At 33.6% G+C, this 12503-nt stretch overlaps 1 protein-coding gene across 2 annotated transcripts in view; it reads right to left on the minus strand.

Annotated features, from left to right (window-relative positions):
* Window positions 1-668: 668 nt before the first annotated feature.
* The window catches only part of LOC109096113 (ras-specific guanine nucleotide-releasing factor RalGPS1), a 33048-nt gene continuing 21213 nt past the window's right edge, over window positions 669-12503 (minus strand). The window contains exons 3-11 of one of the 2 annotated variants that reach the window (XM_042757281.1): window positions 12189-12315; window positions 10387-10538; window positions 9307-9355; window positions 7236-7316; window positions 5393-5498; window positions 4471-4563; window positions 4167-4272; window positions 3967-4058; window positions 669-3151 (exon numbers count right to left, since the gene is read on the minus strand). In XM_042757281.1, the coding sequence (XP_042613215.1) occupies window positions 3122-3151; window positions 3967-4058; window positions 4167-4272; window positions 4471-4563; window positions 5393-5498; window positions 7236-7316; window positions 9307-9355; window positions 10387-10538; window positions 12189-12315 (836 nt within the window). In that variant the 3' untranslated portion in view covers window positions 669-3121. The remainder of the gene's footprint in view (window positions 3152-3966; window positions 4059-4166; window positions 4273-4470; window positions 4564-5392; window positions 5499-7235; window positions 7317-9306; window positions 9356-10386; window positions 10539-12188; window positions 12316-12503) is intronic. The other variant, XM_042757282.1, reaches the window with a different exon arrangement.

Genomic DNA, 12503 nt, shown 5'->3' on the forward strand with positions numbered 1-12503 from the left:
CATTTAACTTTTCCGGCCTCTTATTGCTACCTGTCCCAACTTTTTTGGAATGTGTAGCTCTCATGAAATCCAAAATGAGCCAATATTCGGCATGACATTTCAAAATGTCTCACTTTCAACATTTGATATGTTATCTATATTCTATTGTGAATAAAATATAAGTTTATGAGATTTGTAAATTATTCCATTCCTTTTTTACTCACAATTTGTACACTGTCCCAACTTTTTTTTGGAATCGGGTTTGTATATGACAAATTTGTAAATAAAGACTCCAAAAAAATGGCTCCTATAAAGATACTCATTTGAAGTGCATGGAGTATTCAGTTCGGGCAAATAGACAGCATAGGCTTGTAGACTTGCCTAAAGATCACACAATCATTATTAAACAGTGCTACGAGATCCAGTGAAGAGAGAATAAATACAGACTGAATGAAAGACAGAATATAAGATTAAATATGTATGGCAAGCTTGTAAATCTAAGATGTACAGTATAACTACATACTGTGTGGAAATAATGCAATTTTTAATTACTCATCATTTCAAGATATTTTTAGGTATTGTTTACGCAGAGTGCACTAAACACCAATATATCTGAATCCTTCTTATTCTCAGCCTCCTAATCACAAATATCTTCCTACAGAAATCAAATGAAATGTGAAAATGAAGAATAGTGTGTTCACTGGAATTTAATGTTTGTACAGCCTTTTAGCTGATAAACCGCAATGTACCACGATGGCAAACAAGAAATAATTTAGCATCATATTTACATGGCAACACAACAAGTTCATTCACAGTTCCAGCACAAACAAACATAACATACATGCAGTGCAGCTGTACATGTGTGTGTTTCGTCTTCAACAAAAACAGCGGCCTGTTTAAAGCTGAATTCATATACAGAAAGGCAAAACTGATGCTAGATAAATAATACTCTCAACAAAGACAAGCAATCACTATCAAGAGTTTTAAACAATGTTTATGCAAATTTTTCCTTGTTAAAGGTCATTGTGACCCACTATTAAACTAAAAAAACCAGTAATATTTCAGGTAGAAGTACAGTATATGCAAAACTCTATTATGAAGTCATATGATTTGAATGACATAAATGGATTACTTTTATGTTTTTGAAATCAATTTCATTGTCGCTGTAAGGAAAAAGTTGCACGAAGAAACTCTCAAATTTTTCCTTTTGTGTTTCACAGACAATAAATCATCAAACGGGTTCAAATGACACGAGAGGGAGTAAATAATGACAAATTTCATTCTGGAGTGAATGATTCCTCTAATTCAGTTTGGTATCTGATTTCTGAAGCTGATCTGAATGTGTGAGATTCTGTGTGTGGATTGTGTGTTCAGTATTACAGATGGAGAGTCATTTCTCTTTCAGTGAGACGCACAGCAGCTCTATAAGAGTTAAACTTCATTCAAAGACAAATGTGCTTAAAACACACACATCATCAGCAAACTTCATTACAACCATCAGTCCTGCACAGAATGAAGTATGAGAAATAAATGACAGAAAACTACAGTGCTGTTCTTTCACTCGATTTGAATGAGCATCTCAAACCGGCATTGTTAGCTGTGGTCAGACGTTACACATTCACAGCTGAACTGATAAAAACAGACATATATATATAAATATACTGTATATATCTTCAAAATCAATATTCTTTCAGTTCCACGTCATTGCATATATTCAAGCATTCGGCAGCATTGATGCATGCAACAGGATAAACCTCATAAAAATGTCACACCAAAGATCAAAAAATAAACAAAAAAAGAATTGTTTTGAATAAAGAAAATTGAACCAATTCTTATGTATTTTTTTCAAACTTGTGACATTATTTTCAAGTACATTTTAAGCACAGTTTAACTGTATTAAAATAAAAAAGTGCAATAATAAAAAAAAACAATTATGCATAAATTAAAGGAAGTTCAATAAATATGACTATGAAATATAAATATTCAAAATTTAAATAATGTGATTTTGTTTGTATTAGAGTAATGAGAATTTAAGGGTTAAATGTGTTTGATTGTCATGAAAATAATGACAAAACACAAAAAATATTAAAAATAGGCTTAGTTTCCTTTAAGCAAAATATTATTAAACTCATTTTGTTCTATTCATTTTGGGGTAAGATATGACCCGGACAAGTTTTTGACAGGTTTTTTGAGATTCGCCCGGCAAGTTAGCGTGAATGTTTAGGATTTCCAAAATATCAAAAAAGTTCATCATCAAAGCAGTTCTTGTTTTTGTATGATGGGCTGAATGGAAAATAAGCTTGTGTTATAAAAATGGTATTGTCTCTTTAATGTACAAGGAAGGAACCCTATCAGATGTGACAAACCCAAACCTTTTGCTTTTGCACAACATATTTCAGCTGGTTTAAGTTGTGAGCAAAACCTTCATTTGACAGGAAAGGCCTAATAATTTGTTAATACTTAAAGCCCAAAAGAAGCTTTCACGAGTATAAAATGACTAAAACAGAAAGTGGATTCAGAATCCCTGATGTCAGAGAGTCACACAAACCTCCTTCAACCGGCATCATCACATCATAACATTAACCAGAAATCAAAATCACGGTATCATTAGTCTGTAACTAAACGGTTTAGGTCTTCATCTTTTTTTCTGATCTAGCTGTGGTTTGTTTGTTACGGCTCTTTGTAGGAGCAAATGCCTGTTAGTTTGGCTTTTATTCTTATGCTACAGGTGGCATGAGTTCTCTTTCACACTGAAACTCACTTATATCAGCACAAAAATACCTATCTCAAGCTTCGGTTTAATTTAATTCCCATAATGTACTTCACTGAAGCCACACAAACTCCTTAAGATCCAAAAGTCTCCATTGAGAAGACCTGATGGAGCTGGAAGGGACCAGATTTACCTGCCTTCCTACTGTACCACATACTAGTGTGCAAACCTCCGGTCCGGCTCTGTAACAGACATCCTGATGTTAGGTGTGTCCGTGGGGCTCATGGAGGGCCAGTGGTTCAGTGGACTCTTCAGCATTGAAGGGTTTTTGCTCTTTCTTTGTCCTTTTGCTGAACCAAACACGATCTTCTCGATCTCTGTAGGCCTTTGGCACTTTATAAATGTCTTCAGGCAAGAGTTACACAAGTCTGTTTACTCAAACGACATGAGATTCGCTGGTATCTACGAGAGCAGAAAGAGCGTTAAGCATTTATACTGTAGTTGTTCTCAGTAGCTGAACAATGTCACAACTTGCTGCATTACAACAGAACTCTGAGTCAGAAGTATTTTTTGATAATATTAAATACATGTCAGTTAATATAAATATATACACTAACATTCAAAAGTCTGGGTAAGATTTTTGTCCCTTCTGCTCACCAAGGCTGCATTTATTTGATCAAAAATAGAGTAAGAACAGCAATATTGTGAAATATTAGAATTTAAAATAACTGGTTTCTGTGTGAATCTATGTTAAAATGTAGTTTATTCTTGTGATCAAAGCTGAATTTTCAGCATCATTACTCCAGTCTTCAGTGTCACATGATCTTCAGAAATCATAATAATATGCTGATTTGCTGCTCAGGAAACATTTCTGATTATTATCAATGTTGAAAACAGCTGTGCTGCTTCATATTTTTGTGGATTCTTTGATGAATAGAAAGTTGAAAAGAACAGCATTTATATGAAATAGAATCTTTTGTAACATTATTAATGTCTTTATTTTCTCTTTTTTTTGTTTTTTTTTGTGTATTCTCTGTGTATAAGAGTTTTTTTTTTTTTTTATAGGGGAAACAAAAATCTTACTGACTCCAAACTTTCGAACAATGGTGTACTTATATTGTGCACATACATTTATGTATATAAACAAATAAAAATATAAAAAATATATCTATCTAGTAGGTACAATACCATTATTGTGAAAAAATATTTTGTTAATGCTATCGCGTCCTATCGGAAGCTAAGTGCATGGAAATAAGTGGATCAGTGGTGGTTGATACCTGAGGTCTTCTTCTCCGACACGCCTCCTCCAGGTGTTTGTGCCACATGATCGCAGTGAACCGATCGCTAGTCTGAAACTTGTAAACATTCCCTGAGAAACACAGAGATTCTGCTCCAGTTAAGTGGATAAAATCATTTAACAATGAATAGATGTGTCATATAAAAGCACTAAAGGAAACCCTCTGTGAGTCAGGTTTACCTTTGTCAGGATGGTTGAGCTGAAAGATGTTGGGTTGAGTCGGATCATCCGGCAGCACCACCATCCAGCCCAGAACACACACTTTCTTACACGCCGAAGACTTGTACTGTGTTACACAGAGTGAGATTCCATCAAATGTTATTTTCATGTCAAATTATTCATTTTTCGTCTTAAAATAATGAGTTATGTCTCCATTAATGTTGGCATTTTTTATTTATTTAAAATAAATTTTAATAAAATGTATTTATTTTTGTATTTTTTAATAAAAATATAGAATTGCTGTGTGATTCTTTGCATCACTCACATGTTTCCGTTCTGTGGCTCGCAGGGCTTTGGATCCGTAGAATAAGAGAGTGGAACCACAAAGTGTGATCCAATACCGCGTCCACGAGGAGAGCTGAAAACAAAACAAAAAACATGACATACAAACATGATGCAAACTCAACTCAGACTGACATGAACTAAACTGGGCAACACTCGTACCATATAAATATCTAGGGAAATTACTGTAGCTCAAAGAAGATGGTGTGGTGAAAATATGTGTTCTTGAAGGGAGTGAATGAATTGATTGATCGATTTTTTATTTGGATAGAAGCATCTGACAAATTCATAAATGTAACTGTAGAGAAATCCTTTGGTGTTTTATTTTTTATTTTTAGAAGATGAATGAAGAAACAGACTTTGGAATGATCTTTTTTGATGTTTTGTGTTTGTACGTGTTGGCCACTAGATGGAGTGCTTGAGTCAAATATTCTGTTCATTCAAAGCCACTGGGACACACACCTGTTGGTCAGTGTGAAGGTTTTCTGAAATGTTGTTTGTTCACGATGCTTTTAATATCTCATGAAGGACCTGAAGTTGGCTGTAATGTCAATAAACTTTTTTTTCATAGATCTATCTATCTATCTATCTATCTATCTATCTATCTATCTATCTATCTATCTATCTATCTATCTATCTATCTAACTTTGCCCTCCATATAATTCAATCTATAAACAAACATTCAAATGTCACATTTGAAGAAAAACGTGTGCTGTCTTTAATGCATACATATTTGAATAATAATCAGCAAAGCAACATACTTTACAATAAAAAAAAATAAAATAAATCTTATTAATACTAAGTACAGTTTCTGGAGCCGTAAATGTCATGCATGCACCAATTCAAAGCAAATGCATACTGAAAAATATTTATGTATTGATAATTGTTGATTCTTTCTTTTTCACTTTTGGTTTCCTGCCCTCCTTCAGCAGGGTTTTCCTCTTCAGCGGTCCCTGCATCGTGACTCCGCCTGACTCTCCGTGAGCCAGACTGGGCTCTGCTACTGACGGACTGCACAGAGGGAATCACATTAGACCAACACCTTCACTAAAACAACAACAACCAGCCCTTGTGTGTGTGTGTGTGTGTACTGTTGCTTCTCATAGCATGTAATGAGGCCTCAGAGAGCAGATGTTCTAGCTCACATCTGCTGTGAGGATGTGATGGAGCTGCTGGAGAGCTCAGGCTGAGGTGAAGTGTGAGTCTGAGAGAGTAAAGAGAGCAGTGACGCAGGACAGAAAGGTTCCCCTTCACCCGGCAAACACCCCACTCACAAGATATCGGCTCTGTTTCCAAACCTAGAGAGCTGCCTATGTAGGATGCATTTTCATATGCACACTCTCAATGTAAAGACAATATAAACGGTATAATAATGCAGCCTTTAAAATACTCTATTCGTGCCAAATTCCTCAAGTGTTTAAGTGTTTTTTAAATGTTTAAAAGACCATTTAATATCTGACGTTCCAGTGAAGACCTGCACTATCCCTCAAATACATTGTTTTAATACATTGTGAATGGCTAGAAATCAATCATTTTGTATTATACCATCATTATATAATCACTGTTGCACTCTATTGAGTCGAGTCTCCTCAAATACATCACACTTGCATTGTTTTCTAGAATCTTCATTCAACTAAACCACGGTCAAAGGCACTTAAACTTCATGTTGCTTTGAATAAAAGCCTGATAAATCGGGTTTTTCAATCTTCCGGATACCACAGACCCCCAAATATGATTTTAAAGGCTGCTTTAAAGTTGTATGTATAAAGAACAAATTTATAAAGTGTTAAAAATTATTATTATTAATATATGTGTAAAATGTTATTTGGAGAGAAAAAAATCCCCATGTATTTTTATTTAAAATCTCTCTTAATATTTTTAAATTGGTTTTAAAATCAGATTTAATTATATTCCATTATAATGTTTTCCCTACTCACTTTAGTACTGTACTGTTTAGATGTATTTTAATGTATGTATTTTTTCATTTTTTATTTTTAATCAAATTCACGAATCCATCTAATTCTTTAATTTAATCTATTTTTATATGATTTATTTATTTGAACCTAATTGTTATTGTTTATTTTAATCTTATTCATTTCTTTATTTTAATTAAAAAATAATTTCACCTAATTGTTATTGTTTAATATATTTTTATTATTTATTTTCTTTTTAATAAATTGTTGGTTTATTTATTTGTAATCTACATTTTTTATTTATTTTAATCTTTTTATTATTTGTTTACTTTAACCTAATTGTTATTGTTATCATTTATTTTAAACAGTTTCTTTATTTAATGTTATTTATTTATTTGCACTTTTTTAATGCTGTTTTTCTTGAAACGTTTCTACAGACCCTCAGTTTGTGCTAAATGACTGAATGTGAATGCAAATGTGAGGAGCTCTATTTGAATGTTGTCCATGTAGTGTGTCACACTAGTTAGGATGCTGAAGGAAGCCGTCTAGGCAGACAGGACAGGAGAGTGGGCTGCAAGCTAGCTGGTTAGGTTTTGGAACAGAGCCTTTCTCTTCTATAAATACAGTAATTCTGTACTATAGACATCCTGAAATGATGGCAATCTGATGTCTGGATATAGAGAGAACAGATGACAGACATGACAGTCTTCAGACTAAACCAGAAAAGAGAGCGAGACTGGAATGTTAAAGAGGAGACGCTGCATGCCAAGACAGGTGAACCTGATGCCCCAGAGGAATGGAGGAGGTGACCTTTGACCCAGGTAAGGGTTTGTACCTGTGGGCATGGCTGCTGCCTCTGGGGGAGCTGCGGAGAGGAACCCTCCAGTTAGGGCCCAGAGTCGCGTACATGCGGCCCCTGTTTGCACATTCGCTACAATGAGTTTGACTGATACTGACACTACACTCAAACTAGTATTTAGGCCAAATTCTGTATTGAACTGCATATAAAAAATTTTTTATCCATTTGATTTCACAGTTTTAACATAAACTTAATGCGATGCATGTTTGACAGTCATACAGTGAGTTAAACAGGTAAGAAACAGGTCAATTTTCTGCACACACACACACACACAAAAATCATGGCTTATTTTATTACGAACTTTATGCATCTATTTGATCTAATTTAAATTATCTAATTTCAAAATGCATTTATTCAAATGGCTTAGAATCAGCATAAATCAATGGAAGTCTTTTATTCTTCCTGTTCTGATATATAAATCAGAATTGCATTTCAAATTCAGAATTTGGATTTACATCCAAATTTACATCTCGTAATTCTGACTTCTTTCTCTGAATTCTGAGTTGAAAACATGAATGAAAAAATGAAAACATAACTGTGACTTTTATTTCACAATTCACAGTTTATATCTTGCAAATCTGACCTTTATTCCTCAGACTTGTGAGAAAAAGTTGTGAGATAAAAAGTCAAAATTGTGAGATAAAAAGTCACAATTACCTTATTTATTTATTTATTTTGATCCCATTTCCATATAAGTCTGTTTATTGTCTTCGCAGTTAAACATTTTGAACATGGTTAAAATATGGCTAGCTGTGGATCAAGCAAAAAAATATATAGATTTTTTTTGGATGGTAAATAAATAAATCTGGTTATTATGCATTTAAAACACATTAGTTTATTAGTACATAAATCTAACCAGTTTAATTTATGTATAGTTGGCAAATATGCATCACATTCAATTTATTAGTTTATTAATTAACATTTCAAATGCAATACATAAATCTTACATTTAGGCCTAAATATTTTTTGAGCATATTCACTGACTGATTTAAAAAAAAACTGAATAAAATTACGGAATCTGTGCAAATGTTAAATATGTGGATAGTTCACATAACAATGAAAACTTACAGTACAGTGATGACTTTCAACTTTCAAAAAAAATGCAATTTCACAGCTCATATGATTTGTGCACAATATCACAAGAAATCATATGTTCCAACACAAAGGACTTGTGCAAACTGAAGACTAGCGCAAAAGTTGTTTGCATCACCGTTTTGGTTCTTGAAAGCTCTCGGTCACTGTCTGCTTTTACTGCTTGGAAAAGAGCAGCATGAACATCTGCTAAACGTTTCCTTTTGTGTCTCACAGAAGAAAGGAAGTCATAACATGAGTGTGAATAAATGACGTTTCATTTTCAGGTGAACTATGCCTTTAAAGACCAATTTTTATTGTAGTTGTTTTTCTATTTGTATGCATATAAATGCGTTCTCCTGTGGAATGGACATATAAAGATGTAAAACATTTATAAACATCTATAGCTGGAAACCATAGGCTAAATGTACAACAAAAACAAGTACTGTTGACCTATGAAAAATGAATAAAAGTCATTCATTTTAGAAATCTCATTTTTAACTTACAGTATGAAGTAGTTACATGGCAGTTCATCTTATGAAGATTATACCGTAACACTTTACAATACGCTTCATTTGTAAACATTACATCAGTTAACATGAATGAATGAATAATGAAAATACTTCTACAGCATTTATCTTAGTCTTAACCTTACTTAATGTCAACATTTAGTGATACAATATTGATGGACCTGAACTAACAGGAACTAGCAATGAACAGTTGTATATTTATAAACAAAAAATAATAAGTACTGTAACAAATGTATTGCTCATTGATGTTAGTTTATGCATTTACTAATGTTAACTAATGAGATGTTACTGGTCAGATTCTTTTATTAATAATCTCAGACTGCCAGGCATGGAAAACCTTTCCTTTTCTCATAATAGTTGAGTTTTCCTCTAAGTCATACTAAAGCTGCAATGTGAGCAAGGTGATGTTTAGACACAAACACATGACAAGACAGACAGAGTCTCACCTCTCGAGCCCTGGAGAAAGATCATCACAGAAGGAACTCTGACTGCTGCCTGATAAAACACAAACCAAACAAACCTCACAACCGTTTCCAGTAGAGCACACAGTGAGGCACAAAAGCAGTACAGTACTGGGGCTGCAAAATAGTTACACTTAAAATCACTGAAGACATACAGTTTTTATTAAAATGTTATTAAAATTAGAATTATTCGTTATTATTAGAAATTGATAACACAAAATTATTTCAACTTGCTATGGAAGTACATTGGGTCAGGCATTAAAAAACACTGAAAGCCACAAGACTTTATTGCATGAGTTTGCATGGGATTTGTGTGGTAGAAACACTCACTGATTGTCTCTTTGCAAAGTTATATTTAGTCTTTCAACTCTATTGCTATGGCGACATAATGGCGGTTCAATTCCTTTTGCACAAGACATGCAATGATACCAGAAATCTAATATCTACAGCATATCTGTTTGATTGCTTATAATGTTGCAAAACGCAAAACGCAATTGTCCAGCTCTAATCTGCTAAATGCAACTATAAGGCATGAAGATATTAAGATATGTGACCCTGGAGCACAAACGCAGTCTTGAGTCGTGGGGTATATTTGTAGTAATAGCCAAAAAAACATTGTATGGGTCAAAATTATAAATTTTTCTTTTATGCCAAAAATCATTAGGATATTAAGTAAAGATCATGTTCCATGAAGATATTTTGTAAATTTCCTACCGTAAATATATCAAAACCTAATTTTGGATTAGTAATATGCATAAGAACTTCATTTGGACAACTTTAAAGGCGATTTTCTCAGTATTTTGATTTTTTTGCACCCTCAGATTCCAGATATTCAAATAGTTGTATCTCGGCCTTCACATTTATGCTTTTAAATCCTCGAGAATGCTGGGTCAGTTTACTTCCAAGTGCATTACTCAAAACCATTTTTTATGTATTTTCGAGGGCTGATTCTAAATGATTTTCAGCAGTAATCAATATAATGCTACAAAGATGCATTAAACCCTGGCACATTCCTTAAATAGGATGTGCAGGGCTTTGGTAAAATGCCACAGCTTGTGCTGATACCTATAGAGATGCCGTTGGACACGGATGAGCTGTGTGGGTTGTTCCTCGCTGGACTCTGGGACTCTAGGAAGCTGTCGTCCAGCAGGTGACGTGGTTTCTCTGTGGGGAACGTCGCACTTTTACTCTCCACCACACCGAAATGCCACATCATACTGCGAGACAGAGAGAGAGAGAGAGAGAGAGAGAGTCAGAAAACCATCATGGGGCATGAGATTGTGCAACACCGTAAGTTTCTTTGGAGGGGTATGTATTTTTGAAAATATAAGAAGAAGTGGTGCTTAATTTTTTATTTTTTGTATAGTTTTACTAATGTTCAAGTTTGAGGCTGGTAAGATTTCTTAATGTTTTTGAAAGAAGTCTCTTCTGCTCACCAGGTCTGCATTTGTTTGACTAAAAATGCAGTATAACAGTAATTTTTGTCAAATATTTTTACAATTAAAAAAAAAAGGTTTCTATGTGAATATATTGTAAACTCTAATTTATTCCTGTGATGCAAAACTGAATTTTCAGCATCATTAATCCAGTCTTCAGCGTCACATGATCCTTCAGAAATCATTCTAATGATCTGCTGCTTAAGAATCATTTCTGATTTTTATCAATGCTGAAAACAGTGCTGCTTCATATTTTTCTGGAAACTGAGATACAGATGATGAATTTTTCTAAACCTAAAAAAAAGAAAACTAAAACCTAAAAACCTTAAAAAAAAAAAAACTGTGTTACTTTAAATAAATTAATAAATGTTAAGTGGAATTAAATAAAATATAAAAAGGAAACTTTTTTGTCAATTTCAACTAGTTGCCAAGGTTAACTTGATTTACTAAAATAAATACTAAAACTAATTAAAACTGGGGGGAAAACATCTATAGAGGTTTATATAAAGGTCCACAGAGGTTAAAAAGAAAATGGAAAATATAAATATAAGAATAAAAACTAATCTAATTTATGTGTTTAAAATGTTTTTATTAGGGAATCCAACAATTTGATAATCAATGTTACATCGCTTTTTATGATTCCTCATTATAAACATAAGAGACAAAGAAAATACGTAATAAAATAAAAACAAAAAGCAGAACACAACTAACAAGAAAGAAAGAACAGTTCCCATTACTACCCCCCCCCACCCTAGGGACATAAGTCATATCACATTAATGGGAATCAGTACTACACACTTGGCCTACTTAAACACGTCAACTTAAACTATGCTATCAAGGTAGCGGAAAAGGGGAGACCAAATCTTATCAAACTGATCCAGTTTGTTTGATAAAGAAAAACGAATTCTTTCCAGATGTAATAACCTAACCATTTCATCCAACCACATTTTAACAGGGACATTGATGTTCTTCCAAAACTTAAGTATTAGCTTCTTTGCACTAATCGAATTTATTAATAAAAATATTATAGTATCTCAATGACACTAAAATAGCATTGGTAGTAAGAAAAAAATAAATAAAAAATCTGGATTTTATAGAATAATTCATGCAAGTGCAATAATAAAAATAGCTTCACATTTATGCTTTAAATCATCCAGAAAGCTGGGCCTTGGTACTTCCAAATGCATGACTTTAAATAAATTATATTTACTTATTTTGAAACTGAGGGATGATTTTAAAGTTTAAAGAGCAGCATTTATTTGAAATATAAATCTTTTGTAACATTATTTCTTTACCGTCACTTTTGATTAATTTAATGCATCCTTGCTGAATAAAAGTATTAATTTCTTTAAAAAAAAATCAAACTGACCCCAAACTTTTGTTCAAAATACAGTATGTAAGTGTGTATATGTAAAAAGAGACAAAACAGACGTGTTTCCAAGGCTGTGGCTCTTCCTGTGGCGTGAGGGCGGCGGGGTGGGAAAATGCACCCCCATGGTGGCATCAGGGCAAGTGGGCCGTCGATTATACCTGACCGATAAAGTCAACTCAGACGGACCTGGACGAAAGGGACAAAGAGAGAAAAGCAGAATGAGTTTTTCTCTGAACATGCCTGATTGTTCTCAGCCACTCAGCGTCCCACTCACTGAAACATAATGAAAGAAAACACGTGGAGACTCTGTCAGCGGAGCCTCTGCTTTAGCAATCACAGCCGCAACACAAACGTTAACATTCTCTGGTCCTCTT

Source organism: Cyprinus carpio, chromosome A5 (assembly GCF_018340385.1).
Source record: "Cyprinus carpio isolate SPL01 chromosome A5, ASM1834038v1, whole genome shotgun sequence".
In the NCBI taxonomy this organism is placed as follows: Eukaryota; Metazoa; Chordata; class Actinopteri; order Cypriniformes; family Cyprinidae; genus Cyprinus; species Cyprinus carpio.